We start from the raw sequence: 18,569 nt of genomic DNA, 5'->3' as shown, positions 1-18,569 counted from the left end.
CCCATTGACCTTTAATCATAACCAAATCATTGCTCCACTTAGATACACTCCTTTCTCATCAGGCTCTAACTGACATCAGGCAGAGGAAAACAAGCTGTCCAGCATAAAAGGTCACAAACAATGGGCGCTGACTTCTCGCCTGCACTTCCAACAACCTTGGGTTGTATGATGAATGCCAGCCTGAGTCACCATCCTTTTCCCTTTCTCCACAGGAACAGCTTTTCCTTCCACACTGTCAGCCTGAAATGAATACCTCTCACTCACCATCTTCCTGCCTTTTTGTCTCCCTGTTTCTGGCTTTTATCCTTGTGTATGAAGCTTATCACCGTTGAAAAGGAATTCATTTTATAATAACACATTTTAAAAACTGTACCAAAATATAGTCAAAAGACAAAAAAAAAAAAAAAAAACCCACAGGGCTACCTGGGTCTCCTTTGCATCAGCTAAGTCAAAGTGGATCTCTCTCTGGATGGAACAAATGAAGAACGCCTGTGGTAAGGCCGAGAGGAAGGTGATGTAGGGCCAGTGTGAAGGAGACCAGTCTCAGTCCACCTCAGTCTGCCTTGGTTTCCTGTAACTATGCTAACGTTCACAAGAGAAAGCACATCTTTTCTCAAGGTGGAAGCCACCGTGGACAGGACCTTCCACTTATTTGAATCCTCTAGTGCCCGTTTCAGACACATCCACTTTCATTTTCCCTCAGCTTAGGAAAAACAGCTGGGCAGCATGTTCACATGGATCCTCCATCCAATAAAACAGAGTGAATCGGAAGGTCTGGAAGGGAGTTCGAGGATCCTGTAATTTTACACCTTTATGCCCACAGGTAGATCAGTAGATCTAGGATAGAGCAGCCAGCTCTCAGCACTGAATCCCACCTTGCCCCTCAAGTCAGCTTCTTCTGTCTCTTTTAGGAACAGCGCTGATCTTACAACACATTTTATTTTCAGTGCTTTAACTACTTTTATGAATATGTATTTCTCATACTGTAACTGTGACAAGGGCTGTCCACTGACACTTAGTGTATGCCACACAGGCCTGCAGAGAAAACACAGACCACCAAGCACCGACGATCTGCTTCACTAAGAGGAGAGTGATGTTCTATAGTCCAGTAGATTTTTTTTTAAACTATGATGCACAGTAAAAGACAGCTTTAAGCTGAGTTTAATAAATGCATTTACAGCATTTTGAATATAAATGTATCAGGAAATAGCTTCAATAAATCTTCTTAAAGGGACTTCAATAATAAACATATCATACCTAAAGGTCAGAAATTCTGCTTTTTAATTAAACTAATAATCCAGCAAACGTTATTGATTTAGCAATTCCACTTAACATAAACATCATAAAAGTCGACACCAAAAAAATCGAAACTGTATAGCTATGGTAACAGAGCTGAAGGAAACACAGAAGCAAGAGTGAAGTTGGAAAAGTCAAGTGAAGGGTATTAATATCTCTGAGATGAGAATAACTTCTCAGTAACTACCAGGGCTCTTTATGGAATTAGTTTTTAAACAGGCCTTTCCACTCACAGATAAGAGCCAAAGGTATGGACTTTGGAGTCAGCCTGCATCTGTTCCAATTTGGATTCCTCCACACACGAACACTGTGAGTGAGGCCAATTGCTTCACCTGTGTGTGCTTCAGTTTCCTCATCAGAAAAATGGGAACAATAGTTGCCACACGACATAGATGAGACGGTATAGCATACTACATAAGTAATACAAGGGTAAGTGTTCCTATGGTAGCTAGTATCATATAACAAATGATTTCAATGTATTTATGTGCTACTCCCCCACCCCCCAAAAAAAACCCTGGCTGCTTCTCCAGCGACATGTTTCTCTTAGATGCCTGCTTTTCTTTTCTTTTGAAACAGGGTCTCACTATGCAGTCCTTGCTGACCTGGAACTCACTGTGCAGACCAGACCGGCCTCATCATCCTAGAGATCCTCCTGCTTCTGCCTCCCAAGTGCTGGGATTAAAGGTGTGCACCACCATGCCCAATATTTCATTCTGGGTTCTTGCTTTTCTAACTTGCTTATCAGAAGTTGGGTGAAGCTTGATCTGTTTGGGCTAGAATGTCTTTTCAACCCTAGGTGACCATCTTTGTAAATCAGTGCCTGGACCATTTCTATGTATTAACTCACAAACTTGGTGCTAAAAAATTTCAAGTATAACAAATCTCCAATAGAGTCTGTGTTATAAAAACTATATCTTATAACATATATATATATATAATGTTTATAAAATTTATAAAATAAAGAATCCTTAATACTTCTAAGCTTATGGAGAAGCATAGGATTAAAAAGAAATGTGTGTGTGTGTGTGTGTGTGTGTGTGTGTGTGTGTGTGTGTGTGTTGCATGCACATGAGTGTGTAGGCATCCTCGCCCATGTTTGTGCATGTAGAGGTGAAAGGAAGATGTTGGATGTCATCTTCTAATGCTCTCCATCTCATTTCTTTGAGGCAGGGTCTCTTATTGAACAGGAATATTACCATTTTGGTGGGGCCGCTTTCCCACTGAGCACTGGGGATTGGCCTGTCTCTGTTCCTCAAGGCTAGAATTACAGGCACTTGCATCCATGCCCATGTTTTTCATGGATGCTGGGGATTTGAACACAGGTCCTCATCCTTCTACAGCAAGTGCTCTTAACCACTTAGCCATCTCCACAGCCCCCATAAACTATGGATCTTAAACAGTAAGAGCAATAGTCATTACAAATTACAGTATAATAATAAGTGCAACAAAGTGTAGGTAAGCAATTTCTGGCAGATCATATTAATAGCTGCAATGTTGAGAAAACTGGTCACAAAGCTTTACAATATATCTACCAATGTCCACACTACAATATCGATTCTGTTAATGAAATTTAACCTCTGAAAAATGACTGAGAGCATAGAAGAGACACACTTTCAATAGTCTTGAATGTCATTAAATGTCTCTGTCATAGCAAATGACACACCATAATATGCCATCATACTCTGACCCCACAAATCATTCCACAAAGATATAATGTATAGCACTTGTCACACAGGCCTTTTGTGACTCTCAGTAATAAGGCAAGAGTAAATATTCCTAAACTATTTTACTTTAGCTGTTTTCAGAACAGGCACTGTCCTCAGTTCTGGAGTAGGCAGGAGCTGTCAATGTTTGAACTCTATCTTACTTTGACTTCTTTAAAAATACTTATTATGAGGCTGTGGGGACAGCTCAGGGATCCCACGCATGCTTCGCAACTGTAAGGCCCTGGGTTCAGTCACTAGCAGCAAACAATCTATTTTTGATACATTATGACATGCACAAATAAAACTTCGACCTGGAGGCAAGCTGCAAGCTTAACACTTAACTCTCTCTGAGCCTCAGCTTCCCTGTGTAACACTAGAGACCATGACACCACCACCTGCCTCAAAGATGAGGATTTGATGGCTGGGAATGCACTCGTACTTGGAACCAATGGACACAGTGGATGCAATAAACGCTACATCACTATAATGACACCTAGGGGCGTAATCATTCCTCAGGGCAGAGCAAGCCTTTAGCAAAAGGATGAACTATGCTTCATCTCATTTAGTGAGGGGGCCACCACAGGCTCTCAGACTGGGCTGAACTGACTGTCCCCCAGCAAGACCTTTAAGCCCCCTGTCCTATGCCACATGTTTGGGGTCTCCAATTAAAGCTCTTTCAGATCTATTTCTTAAAATTCCACCTAAAACAGAGCAAGGATTTCTAAACCAAAGGGTTGGGACCCAATGAAACCGTCAAAGCAAAAACATCATAGCATAGAGTGAAACCCATCAATTCTGAAAGCACTGTTAACAATGTACCTCAGTGGAAAATTAACTTTTCAAAATTTCCAAGAGAACCAGGGGAGGCAAATCTGGATTAAAACCCCGCTTCTTAAGGTAATAGGAGCTGGGTGAGTTAAAGCAATGCACCTTCCTTGTTTTAAATTATCCAGAGCATGTTATTTGTTTTTAGAGGATTTGCATGCTAAGGGGATACTAACTGCAGACTAAAACTCCGCTTATGGTGATGTAGATAAAGCTGGTCAGAAATATTGTACATCTGTGGAAATAATAAAATAAAATGAAAAGATATTATCGTTGCAATTTCTAACAATAATAGACAGGCTGGCTGTTCTCCAATTCATGATATTTTACTTTTGGGGCTCAGAAGGAATTAATATTTTGTAAAGATTTTAAAATTTTAAACTAAGCCTGGATATTGCATTTATATTAAGATTTTGCTCCTAATGTGGATTTTATACAATCTACATAAAAATATTTAATGGAAAAATAGCCTGTTGCCAAAGTCCACATATTTCCCCTATTAAATAGAGGTGAGCCACATCCCCAGGAACCGTATTTCAAGCCCACAGGATACTCATGAACTAAAATAATGACTGATAATGCCTCGTTCTCTGCATTAATATTAAAGAAAAGAGAAAATAGAAAACTTTATAGCCACTATCAGCTCTCTGGACCATAAATCTCAAGTTTTGAGAATTGCTTCCCAAAAGGGTCGGGAGCAGGATGAGTGGTGAGGAAGCTTCAGAGCCTAGAGATATTTTTTAGGCAGCCAGGAAAGCACTGACACAGATTTCTACATATATCTGGCTGTGAAAAGTCTCATTGGTGGTGATTTATATTTCCTCATAAAGAACTCTGTAGATAATATAAGCCTGCTGTGAGGCTGTATGACAACTTTCAAACCAAGAGTTACAAGACCATTCTGTTAAAATAGAGCAAGAAAAGATGAGCAGGGAAACCCTGCAGAAATAGTGTTTCTTCTGATGAAAGACCACAACCCCGTTATTCCCACAGGAGCCCTATTCAGTCAACTTTCACTCTGTGTCTGTGTGTGTCCCATGCAAAAGATTGGGGTTTTTCTATACTACAAAGTATTCATTTTTCTCCCTGAAGATCGACTATGTATCTGATGTGTGCATGCTTGTGCAATTTATAACAAATGACACTTAGACATCATCACACTGAAGTTTGGTTGCCTGAGTAAGTTACTAAAGGAAACACAGAGACTAGTATGCTGACAGTCCAAAGTCAATGAAATATAAACACTGTTATTCCAAGTGTCACTGGTATGTTATTTCCATTTCTCCTGGCATCTGTGCTATGTAACGCCACATGTACATGAAATACAGGAGTCCAAACTGTTTTTTGTTAACTCCGAACCCAATTTAATATATCCCATGTTTATAAAGTTGAGTATTGCTGCTTCTCTGTGAGATTATGCAATTAATCACGGGAGTTGTTTCTGGAGATGTGGTCACTTTTGACATTTGGGGGAAAAGGGAGCAATCCTTTAATTTGTTTCTTTCAGTGTTTATTCAGAGCATGTAAAAGGGAGCAAAAGGTGACATAATTCCTTTTCATCCCTCAGGAGGTCAGACTGCTACGTGCTTTCTCCATCTCAAACAGCATTTTGATTTCTCCAGAGGAGGACAAATAAAAAAGATTTTATTGTCGAACTTCTTATCTGAATGTCATAGCCTTTGAAAAACTCAGACAATGGGAAGGCTGCTTGGGAGTCTTCAGTTCCTTGTGGTTGATACCACGAGTTCCCATCAAGTCCCAGTTATTCAATAGTTGTCACAGCTCCCTTTGCGAACTTCCAGAATGCTCTCCATGTCAACATCTATGACGCAGTGATGCTCGCCCCAGCTTCCATTTGCACAGGCCTGGCATTAATTTCTCTGACTCTTTTAACATCAGTTCAGCTATGTTTCTCCTTCCATCCCCTCGCTTAACAACATGTGCGTCTCTCTTTTTAAAAATCTAAACGCTTGACAGAGTAATACTGTGAATAGGTTAAAAAATAATGGAGTCCTGAAAAACATCCTGTGATCCTACCACTTACTCTGCCCCACCTGAAGTGTGGAATGAAGCCACCACAAAGCCTGGGCCCCACACTCATGGCCCAGCGGCACTGAGACCACACCACACACTCTCGTTCAGAAGGCTGGCATCACACCTGGCAGTAAACAATTGTTTCCATAAGAGAAGATTACAATTAACACAGGGGAAAAAATTCTGAGGTCCCCAAACATCTTCCAGGTTGTTTATTTAACTTTGACTTAAGGACTCTTGAATCAATCCATTCACACTTTCCTAAAAGACGGCCAGGGACATCTTGAACCAGAAACAATTCTCTAAACTCATTCTTTAAATGAAAAGGCACAGTCTTGTAGGCTCACAAGAGACCTGTAAAGTACACAGAAAGAATAAAAATGGCTATTATCGGAAAGGGAACTAATACCATCCCTGAAAGATGTCCAGTGTCCAAGTGGAGAAAAATGGTTGCATTCTATTTTAAAAATAAAACAAAACTTTAAAAAGCTAGGGTTTTTTTAATTTCTTCTTTTAGAAAATATTAAAATCTGTCACTTTCCTAACAATCCCTTCAACTTTTTCTGTGTTAACATAAATAGGCCTCAAAATACCACTCTCTGGGACACCACCTTAAAAATAAAACTGATAGGGTAACGTAGTACTTTGTAAGAGTTCTACTGGAAGTTTCTGTTATGACCTCCTGGAATCTCAGAACAGTTGCTGCTAGAACAAATAATGCCAAAAGAAAGGCTCACTAATAATAATAATAATAATAATAATAATAATAATAATAATAATAAAAAGCCAATAACAGACAAAATGTGTGTTTACACATGCATGTACACACAAACACCAGAACAAGTATTGAGGTGTTAATTTATAAAAAAAAAAAAAAACACCACTCTATTTACAAGTTACCTCCCCTGCAAGAGTAAAATAGCGTGTATAGTTAAAACATTTTCCCTTCTGCTTTGATAATTGTACTATTTTCACACTCTTCTATTTCAATAAGAAAACTCATGAAAGTAGAGGATTGGTGTGAACTTCCAAAAGCCAAATAATAATCCTTAGTGTAGCCCAATGGCAGCCACTGCAAATCCAGACTCTACAGGGAATAGCAGGCATCTGTGGGTGAATGTAATTCTAGCATAATTCTTTTCAGGGATACTGGAACTAGTTTTAAAATGGAATCTTTATTTGTCTATCCTTTTTCTTGAATTAAAGTATCAATTTGGGCTATCCAAGGTAACTTAAAGTTTGGAAGGATGCAAGTCATTTTGGATAAGGATTGTTAAAGACACCGGTTTAGCAGGCAGCTGGTTCTTTAAAAGACAATTCATTCCCTGGCTCTTGGGAATAAGAAACTGTGGGTGGAAAAACTCTTATTGTTAAAACCATTTTACAGATGAAGCTTGGTAAAGCTAGACAACTTCCCATCAACACACTAATATCTAGGAGAATAAGGGGAACTGGAGCGATGGTTCAGTGGTTAAGAACACTGGCTGCTTTTCCAAAGGACCTGGGTTCAATTCCCAATACCACACAACAGCTCACAGCTGTCTATAACTCCAGGTCCAGAGAATCTGACGCCCTCTTCTGGCCTCTGAGGTCACTGCAGACCGACACATGTACAGACAAAGCATCCACGCACATGAAACAAATATAAATAAATCTTTAGGAGACTAGAAAGACTCAAGCCCAACGCTGCAGTGACCAGAGTCCATACAATTTTTTTTAAAGAAACATTTAAACCACATTCTACTCTCTTTTGATGACACGTTATTTCCACGGATTTAAAAGCATTGCCAAGCCATTGAACTACTGCAGAACGTGCCATACAAACTTCTTTACAATGAATCTCTTCCCAGTATGTGGTACACTATTATGACACGTATTCACTCAGGTACTGTTTATTGAGCAGATCTTCTAGATGTGCTGGTTTATACTATTTCTCCTTGAAAATACAGTTTTCATCCGTACTGTGGCTCAGTGGATTCTCTGTGTTCTGGAGTCCTCACCTGATTTTATGAACACCTCTATAAGGAAATGATACTCAGAGCCCCAAACAACTCACTTACAGAAAACCTTCTGGAGCCAGATGCCAAGTGAAGGAGTGTCTCCTTCATAGTAATGTTCTGTTTTTCTGAATATTCTCATACCTATCAAAGGTTATTCAATAACCACACTGCCCAATCAGTTTCTCGAGTGGATCTGGATCACTATAAGAAGTCAAATTGTCTCTTAGTAAAATTTAGGTTATTTTGTTGATAAAAAAAAAAACACAAAAACCTGAGTATGGCATATTAGAACCATCTCACAGCCTAAAATAAAGCTATCAACTACTAAAATACATGGAGGGTTGACAGTTAATATGCATTCAAGGAGCAAAATACTATGAATTTATGAAAAAGGTGCCCATGCATAGAATGTTCCCAGCACATGAATTAGATGTAGCAAAGTCTACCATCCTTTGCCCTTATATTGTCATTTTCTGAAAATGATACTTATCTCTAGTAAGCCATTCATTAGGATTCACTAATTTGCCTGGCAGTGGTGGCACATGCCTGTAATCCCAGCACTCGGGAGGCAGAAGCAGGCAGATCTCTGGGTTCAAGGCCAACCTGGTCTACAGAGGGAGTTCCAGGACAACCAGAGCTGTTACACAGAGAAACTCTGTCTCAAAACAAACAAAACAACAACAAAACAAAAAAGATTCACTAATTCAGGGGCACAGAAATAATCACAATCCAATTTGGATACTTCACTGTGCACGTAGCAAATTTAGGGTTTTTGTTTAGAATTTAGGCAACTTTTCTGGCTTTGGAAGTTGCCTAGAGTGACAGAGCTAAGGATGTCTTCTGGAGAGGGAAAGGCATCCTTCGGAGAGCTGAAGATGACTGAACGTCTCTGCTCTCTACATGCTCAGATGACAAGCAAGCCACCACACCTGCCCAGTGGATGCTGAAGATCCAAACACAAGTCCTTACACTTGTCTGTCAAGTACTTCACGGAGTCATCTCCAGAGCCCACTTCAAACCTTTTAACAATAAAAACGTATGCTCTTCCTTCTGAAGTACATGAGAACTTCGCTTTTCATCTTTTCATTTCTTCTCGTAGCTTATGCCCCAGAACCTTTTTTCAAGTTACTCAATCTTTGCCTCAGTTTCTCCATTCACAAAAGAGAGAGAGAGAGAGAGAGAGAGAGAGAGAGAGAGAGAGAGAGAGAGACAAAAAAGAACACTATCTCACATCTCCTAGTACTATTTGAATGACCAAGCGCTCAGAACAGTACTTAGAACCACGTATGTGCTCTGGAAACACTGTTTATTCCTAGTTATTGAACATGTTTTCCATGACAAAAAGTATAATCCATGCCACAGGGCAGAAACAGCTACGAACAATACATCATAAATATTTAATGTCAGGAGTGGTAAGTGCCTGAGGAAAAATAATGGCACAAGACAGTAAGAGTGTAAGAGAACGATTAAAAAAAAAGTGTTGTTTTTATATTTCTATCCAGCCTTTGTGATAAAGACATTTATCAACACACCTCTAAAAAAGCGTGAGAGTGAGGGGCATGAATGAGGTGGGGAGACATTAAAATGCCAAAGCCCCAACACTGGGGTGTGCTAGCTACAGGAATAGGATGGAGGACGGCGGGGGGCTGTAACAGGGAGGAAGGGGGGATCAGAGAGGAAGATGGTTGGGAGAGGGAGAATGCAGCCATGGGACACCTTGCCGGCCTCATTCAGACAAGAAGAGATGGGGCTGGCGCAGCAGCGCCGGGAGCTGGGGAGTCACAGAGGAGCCTGTCGCCCTAGCAGAGAACACAGACGGTGGGGACAAGATTTAACACGACTCTCCACTCTGTGTGTTCTCCCAGATTTCCCCTGGTCTCGACGGACTGATCCCCACGCGGCACCTGGTTGGGCCCACCGCACAGATGTTTATCGAAGCTGCAGACCTCAGATAAAAACTAATAACAGGAGGATTATTAAAGCTTCAAGTAATTTCTGAAATCATTTATTTCAGCCACATTAATTTACAGATGTAGACTTTGAACTCCAGACACATTAGGTGATTTGCCCAAGTTCAAGTAGCTCATTACAGCAACTGGTGGGCCAGGCAATCACGGTGTTTATTTCCTCCCCTCAACAAAAGGCTGCCTTCAAATCAGTATTTCTATGGACCTATAAAAATAACGTCATGTCCTTATTTTAGTGATTTCTCTGATCGCTTCTGGTGTAGATATGAGAGCAGAAAAAGTCCTTCTAAACACGTTCTCTATAGGTTAAGATTTGTGAGAAACATTTTCAAAGTATTTTTTAAAATATTTTTAATAGCAATTTCAAAAATTGCTATTCCTTATTAAAAAGTACTGACATGGGGACACCAAACTGTGATCTACTAATGTGTAGGGCCACATTCACAGCCATCGCTGTCACAGGTTGTATTTGGGCTATGGGCAACAGGTTGAACATGCCTGATATAAAGTCTATATAAATGACTATTACCTTAATCAACTGACCGGAAGTTCTGAGAACCTGTTACTACTGATAGAAACACCACTGATCTTTTTGTAGCCACTTTAGGATACCAATCTCTTATCAAGGGATTAAAAACTGCTGGTCTGACTCAGGAGTGGCCCCAGTGAGTCACAACTCTGACCTGCAGCCTGCTCCCGAGGGAAGGGAATGACATGCCCTCATTTGGGATGAATAAAGCATCTGGAACATTGAAGGACACTTCATATTGAAGGACACTTCATCTTGAAGGTAAATCAGACACTCTGCAGGAGATACAGTCAATCATTATATTTTCTTAATTTATGTAATGCAAAGGAACTAATAAGGAGATAACCCCTCAGATGACGAGGGGGATATTGCTAAGAATCCTCTGGTTTGGGTCTTGTCTGAGTCTAGGTACCCCTGCTATGGAACACCTGCCTTGCCTTTCCGCCAAATCGGTTTCTATCTTTCTGGTACCCTACCTCACAGCTGAGCTTAAGCCTACAGTGAACAGACGGTAGGCTATGGGCTTCTTCCTCCTCCTGGTTTTGGAGAAGTGTGAAGAGATGTTAAGAGACTTGGGTCCCTTTGTCCTCACCAAGACCATTCTCTGACTTCTACTGTTGGGCAGTTAAGCTTGTTTCGGAGATGGGTGTAACAAGTGTGAAAAAAAAAGCCATTTCCCAATCTCTTTGTTCATTCCACACATCTTAGGAGAGAGGAAATTCAACCAAGGGCCAATCCTCCCCTAAGAGTCCTGTGCTTTAATTATGAGCAGAGCACATTAAACGTGCTAAGCCGTCCACATTAGCTCTGCCACGACTCTCTGCAGAGAAAGACAGGGGAGCCTTTCACTGTGGAGCAGACAGGGAGGGACGCTCTTGTGGGTTGAAAACATGGTCGAAAATTCCATTTAATTGAACACCAGGCCACTGTGCCTCTTGTAAATGAACATCACTTTGCTGCTTAATTTTGTGCTATTTTACCTTTCATTAAAAAAAGTAATTTAAGTTAAACTCAGCTGAACAGCAAAAAAGCTCTTGATATTTTGAAGCATTTTGGAACAATTACTTTGACGGGAGCCCTTGACAGTTAAATGACTCCGTTAAATGAATGTTATAGAAGACACATAATGATTTTTAGTGAAATATTGAATTTAACCACAAATGAGGAAAAACCTAGTCATAAGCACTACAGTGTATGTGAATAACATGTTGCTTATGAACCTCAATGGATTCTATAATTTCTAATAATCATGCAATCAACTAGTTAGCCGGTGAGTGTGCTTCCCATCTTGATGTTATCTCTTTATTTCTGGTTTATGCTTTTGTTGGTTTTCAAATCTGAGAAGTCAATAAGAAGATATCAGTTCTGATAATAATTTCCCCTTTCGAATACAGCAACTTACAGTTGGGGAATTAATGAAATTAATGCCACCCCACCACGGAATACCTCCTCCTTTCTGTCCCCTCCTTTGCTGAATAGGATTCTTTCAGGGAGAGAAGAACTCAGCAAAGCTGTGAGTGCACTGCCTGAGAACGTGAGGGGTCACTGGATGCCAGTGCTTCCCGACTCTGTGAGACTCAATCTTCCGTTTTTAATCCTATGTACTGGATATGAGATAGAATCAAGGTCTTTTACACGTTTTTCTCATGACTAACAACAGAACTATGCGCTGAAATAATAAAACTGGTACTGTTCAATTTCCTTTTTTAAAATTCAATTCCAATATAAGCGAGAGAGCCATGGCAAGGGTGAAATCTGGCTGACTATAAAATTCTGTTTTTTGGAGATGGAGAGGAGCTGGGAACCTCCGTGAATCTAAACCATGTGGGTGGAGACATTTGGATGGAAGAACTGAGTCAGAAAAAAAAGGAATGTTCTCTGTCTTGTTTGTCTGGCAAGTGGATGTGGGGAAAGGATGCCAAGCATTCAGTGGTGTCAGGTGGATTTCTCCACAGCAGGTGCAACCAAGCTTCTTCATTCCTGACAAAGGTAAGCCTCAACTCCTTCTGAGTCCCAACTGGCACTTGCACATATCTTTACTCCACAGCTGTCCTTACCTAAATTGCCTCTTGACAAGCTAAAAGTAAGGAATAGCTTCATCTTGCACCTCCCAACATTTCAGAGCCACCATGAGCTCCTCAATAAATGTACCAGGAACTAACAAACAAGCTTTCATAACCTTCAGCCAACAGTGAATGTGAGAAAAGCTAGAGTCTAGAGACTAGACTCTAAATACTCGCTACTAAAAAAATGTCCAGCTATGCACCAAGAGACCTACAGTTGGTATCACCTAGAACTCTGTTATTCAACGTGTGGCCCACAGGCCAGCAACATGAACATTTCCTGGGGACTTCATGCATGCAGGACCTCAGGTTCCACCTCAGATTTTAAGTATGACAACCAGGCCCCCAGGTGTACCATGCACAGCGAAGTCTGAGATGCATTTAGGGTAATCGATTAACGGTATGACACCGGAAAAGGTACTGCTGCCTGTGATGGAGAGTAGAGCAGACTGTGGCACTCTGATTAACGCTGGTCGACTGAGAACATTCAGAGTCCTCTGTAGGATAGTCATGCGATGTTCACAGGTGAGAAGCCAGTTCCCTTGGAACACTTCCTAGATACGTCTTCACGCTTGCCTGTCTAAAGACACAGCTGCTCCTAATAATTGTCTCTTCTCCTCAGTGCAAAGCAAGTATTTCATCGTCAGCATACTGACATTTGCAGGAGTTGTGGCTTTCTCCACTAAAAATGTGGATGATTCAAAGGCTATTGCTGACACCTGAATAAGAAATGCAATGACTCCAAGTTATGTAAATTTAATTATTTCCTTTAATTTTTTTTTCAGGAATCTTTTTTTTTTCTTCTTTCTCCAAGCTTTAAAAAAAAAAAAAAAGTCCTGGCAATTTTCATTTAAAAGAAATACAAGTCAGCAGTGGTTCATTGAACAGGCTGACACGCAATTTCATAGGGGAAGAAGCGGTGTGTCTTTAATCTAATTTGGGCTCTCAATTCCCAGCTAATGTATCTAGGGATCGTGATATATGCGTTTACAAGGAGACATCTGTAATGCAGAGTCCAGCTCTGCATTTCTCCAAAACATAGGTTAAAAAAAAAATGAGCCTGAGTTTCACAGCTGCCCCACAACATAATAAATCTCTATGTACTCACAGATGTAGAAATACTCTCGGCCTGGCCTGAATTCAAATCCTAGAGAAAAGGGAGTGAAGAGCTGGAATTTTTCAGAGAACTTCAGTGGTCCATTCGGAGAGTGAGGCCGGTTACATTCCCATCTCTTGAACCCTTTGGAAGTATGGTCGCAGGCACTGTAGCCATCAAAGTTCACCATGTAGAGGACATAGCGTTCAGTCTTATCTTCCGGGACAGAGTCCTCATAGTGAGGGCAGAAAACATCCAGGTAGTCATTGATACAGACGTCAATGTGGTAGTCACCCCTCTGGAATCTGTTGGGAACAAAAAAAAAAAAAGGAAGTGATCATTCAGACAGGGAAAGTGTCTCTGCTTGGAATCAACAGCAGAGTCCTTCAATAATCCTGGGGCTAAAACATTTAGTATGAAAAGTTCTTGTTAAACACTGTTATGATTTATAGCCTAATGTGAAATGTTACAAAGCCAACTGCGCGTATACACACACACACACACACACACACACACACACACACACACACACACACACACACCAGATCTGCAAGTACCACATGTCTGCTTCAGTTCAGTTCTATAAAACTATGGCTTCTCTGTTTTAATTAATATCTTTCCCAATCAGCTGAAAAGTATTTCACAGGACAGAGTGATGGGGAAGCAAGAATCATATGGGTAAATCTTTCTCAGTCTAAAATCATGGCAGGAAAGCTTATAAAAACGCCTTTGTTTTTAGCTAGTGAGGAAATTCTTCCCTAAGCCCTCAGAAAGGTTCACCATAAAACTGCGTTACTGCTGAAATACAACACTCATAAAGTCCCGTAATCTTCAACCCGGACAGTCAGCCTCAGTCTCACATGAACACTTCCCAGGGATGATGAGCTGGTCAATTCCATTTTTGGACATCTCTAAATGTTAGAAACTTTCTTCCTATATTGAGCATAAATCTGCTTCTGTGTAATTTCTACCCACTGATCCTACTTCTGCTGCCTGGAGTTACAAAGGGCGGATCTAATCCCTCTTCCACAAGGTAGTCCATAAAACACTTAGAGATGTCAGTTGCGTCTGTATCCTCCTTCCTCCGTACACGCAAATCCTCATTCCTTTGGTTTTCTCTGGGACAGTTCCCAGGCTCCTTCTTATTCTAAGATCCTCCTCATGCCCTCCAGTTTCCCAACGAGTTCTTAAAATGTAAGACCCAAGCGTAAATGAGACCTTCAGCACCGTGAGTCTCATGTTTAGCCTGGGAGAAATAGACTGCTCTTATTCTCTATGCTAAATATGCTCTGACAAAGATTCCTTTCTGAGACCCAACCCTGTTCAAAAAGAAAGTGAGAGAACTACTCACTGAGTGAGTAGTAGACTGGGCTTAAAGACTGTATCTGATGAGTGGAAGTCATCCATCACCCAGAGCCTCAGTTTCCTTTCACACTGCATAGGATAACAATGAGAATCCACCCTGGTTGTCTCCCATGGCTCCTCAAGTCTCAGAGAAGGAAACTTAAAAAGAGCATCTTGAGGTTTATAAGCGATAATTCAAAAACGAGGGGAAGTTATCAGAACATTTACATTCCAGTTAGGATCCTCCAATAGGAAGGCATTTCTTAGCAACAGAACCACACCATCAAGTATTTATTTCTTTGTGTTGATAATGATCATGAGTTTACCTTTTCTTCATTACTGGCAGACAATGATTTGTCAAGATGTAAGGAAAGACTGTTGCTTTAAAGAGATTTCCGAACATCAAGGTAACATCACCGCCGAAGTACAAAGAAAAGACATTGCGATGTTCAGATAAAAGGTGCTGGGCTATGAATCATTGGGACTCAAGAGCAGCCTGACAGTTCTGGACGGGAGCCAGACAAGAACTGCAGCAGAAGGCGATGCCCAGATGCACTTTATACTATTATATTATTATTATAGATTTTAAAGACATTCAAGGGGGGAGTTTTTCTCTTTCCCTAAGTGTCGCTCATGCTAGCTTGACTAGCATTTGAAAGTGCTCAAATTGAAAAGGAAAATTAAAAACTGTCGCTCCCTGGACTCATTCTGTTATTCTTTTATTCTATAATTCTGTTATTCTACAATTAAAAGCCACATTGTCACGTTCCTTTGGCACCTCGGGTTTAGTTTATCTTTTCCATTTTTCTCTGTTAGCGTCACTAAAATTTTAATAAAGCACACTATGGAGCTGAAAGCCCATTCTCCACTGGGTTGATCAGCAATCCCCTCAGGTGATGCTGGACTTTCAGGTGAGGTAAGTGAATTACTCAGGTGCCTATTTTAAACATGTGATTGTTCTAGCAGCTAATATTCTTCTATCAGTTGCTGAAGATGATAATCTATCATAGTCAATTTACACTTCTGTTTCAGATCCTTGTTTGCTTCTCTGTGTTTTGAGACGTGGTGTTACGTAGCAGAGGCCGTACTTGAACTTGTTATGTTGTCAAGAGTGGCCTTGGACCCCAGAACCTCCTGTATCTACCTCCTAGGATTATAGGCCAGCTTTGTTTCAGCTCTTTAATTTGCACATTTGTTTACTAACGCTTATGTCAAAAAATAGGCAATCTATAAATAAAACAATGACTAACTGAAATCCATGAAAGGCATTACATAATGTGCTTAGGTATGAAAGAAAAATAGGATTAGATATTCCAATTTTATACCAAGGTCCCCTTTTTGGGTACAAAGTGGTCATGGCCTTCTTACTGTGAAGGAACGCACAAGCATGACTAATATTGAGTACTACTAGGTTGCATTCATTATTTCAGTTTACTATCCATCACAACACCACAGAATATTCATTTTCGTTGTATCTGTTCAAAGAAACTGAGATTAAGGAATCAAGTGATGTGCCCAGTGTTCACAGCTAGTAAAAAGTAGAGGGAAATTGAAACCAAAGCAGTCTGACCTCAGAGCTAATGCTCTTCATATTACATTTCCTAAGAGATTAAATTGCTAACATCAAGTCCATAGGCCTGCTTCGTATTCCCTAGAGGGACAATTCTCATTCTCAATGGGGTTTCAGTTCTCTTCCCCAGTCACTGATATAATAAGCATTCGTTGTACTGGGGGATCTATCTGTGTATGTTCTACATATATGAAATACGTACACTATGAAATACTCAAAACAACTATATCGAGTCATTGTATTGTGTTTGCATTACCAATCAGGAAGAACATTCAGAGAGGATATTATCCTCTTATCTCAGTTTTTCACAATAAATAGGTAGTGGGGTTAAAATCAGAACCCAAATCTTCCTTGGTTCTGAAGCTTGTTCTGTCTTTGAAACCACAATGGCCCCACAGTGGGACACAGGGCAAAAGTTCCACCATTGAAACAACTTCTCGTCTTAAAATGGCACCCTCTTAAAACGGCGGGTACCAGTTTACTTTAGGGCGACACCAACATAGGACAAGCCCCGCTTCTCTTGCCTGCCCTACCCACTTGCTTCCAAAAATCCTAAACCAAAAGTGAAGGGGAACATCAGCATTTCAAGTAAGCCTCAGATGGCAGTGTTAGCTCTTGACTCGTGTCCGTCACTCTTCTAGTCTCTCACAGAATAAAGTGTTGATAGGCTCAGCAGCCACTCCCATAAAGGGATCTTTTTTTTTTTTTCCATCAGGAAACAGTTTTCATGAGCTGGGGCTCACATTAAAAAGGAAACACACACCACCTAGAAAGGATGATTTTGCATGCCAATGTTTACAGATGCTATGGGTGGCACCAGCCCCAGCCGTAGCAGGTTAGCAAATGTCTTAGGACCTTTCCTGCAAGCGCCTTCTCTTTCTTACTTCCTCTAATTTTACCCGTTGTGTCTGTAGCTGTGACCTCTTTGACATCGCTGAATCTTTTTAAAAACTGTACTATCTGGCAGCTCACCAATCAGGCAGCCGTCATTCATCCAGGCTCTACTGAATTATCACTGTGGTTCACTCTGTAAAAGCATGAACACTCACTATATTTGGTAAGCAGGTTTCATCTGCATAAAGCAGTTACCACCAATGTGACTGTTTGCATCAGTGTAAATATCTTAGGAGCCAAAAGCATCTCACAGGCATGGAAAGATAACCCCTGTTTCTCACTGGGATACATAGCTCATCAGATCAATCCTCCACACGATACATAATAAAATATATTCTCTTACAGCAAAAATACATTTTACACATCTATCAAAATGTGGCCATAGATTGGTTGAGGGTCAATGCCACGTATATTACAGAAGGTCCATTTTACTTGGTTAATAAGAAAATTCAGCACAAAAATTAAGTCGCTGTAATCATCCCTAATACCCAGAGGGAGGCATAAACTTGGTGGGAAGTTGGAGAGGATGGAGGCAAACTGACACGTTAGAGGAAAGGCACATTCCTGAAGAGGACTGGTGGATGTGACCACAGCAGTAGGGATGGGAGCTGGGAAGCATGCCTCTAAACGCAGGTAAGTGGATGCGGCTCAGAGTATTTGACAGGTGACTTTCCATCCTATTGCCAAATGTGGTCTTGATTATCAATTTACAACCACTATCAATATATCTCTTCCCTTACTTAACCTGTGCAGTGGACGTGAATCATGACTCGAATCTCAAACCTCAAATCAAATAGAGACAAGAGATAACGACTGTCTTTTCATTTAGTTCTCACTACTGTGCCCTCAAATTCTAGAGATTAAACTTAAACATCATTTGACAGCACCAGTTAGCTTGAACCATAACATCTCTGTCCTCCTAACTACTTTATTTCCCACTCTGGGCCACTGAAAAAAAATGGACCCTCTAGTCCTTGAGGACTTGGGTTCGTTATCAGTGGAGTTCTTAACTTAATCCTGTCCTTTGGTGACTCTTTGTTTATTTTTTTATTTTTTATTTTTTATTTTTTATTTTTTTTTGGTTTTTCGAGACAGGGTTTCTCTGTGTAGCTTTGCGCCTTTCCTGGAACTCACTTGGTAGCCCAGGCTGGCCTCGAACTCACAGAGATCCGCCTGCCTCTGCCTCCCAAGTGCTGGGATTAAAGGCGTGCGCCACCACCGCCCGGCTAGGTGACTCTTTGTTAA

The 18,569-nt window shown here is 40.7% G+C and overlaps 1 protein-coding gene across 5 annotated transcripts in view; it reads right to left on the bottom strand.

Annotated features, from left to right (window-relative positions):
* Positions 1 to 18,569, bottom strand: part of Efna5 (ephrin A5) — a 284,299-nt gene that overhangs the window by 36,770 nt on the left and 228,960 nt on the right. For all 5 annotated transcript variants that reach the window (XM_052750241.1, XM_052750242.1, XM_052750245.1 and 2 more), the window contains exon 2: positions 13,529 to 13,821. In XM_052750241.1, coding sequence (XP_052606201.1) covers positions 13,529 to 13,821 — 293 coding nt within the window. The remainder of the gene's footprint in view (positions 1 to 13,528; positions 13,822 to 18,569) is intronic.

This window comes from Peromyscus californicus, unplaced genomic scaffold (assembly GCF_007827085.1).
Source record: "Peromyscus californicus insignis strain IS unplaced genomic scaffold, ASM782708v3 Scaffold_21__1_contigs__length_65335640, whole genome shotgun sequence".
In the NCBI taxonomy this organism is placed as follows: domain Eukaryota; kingdom Metazoa; phylum Chordata; class Mammalia; order Rodentia; family Cricetidae; genus Peromyscus; species Peromyscus californicus.
This window is presented reverse-complemented; position numbering and strand designations above follow the sequence as displayed.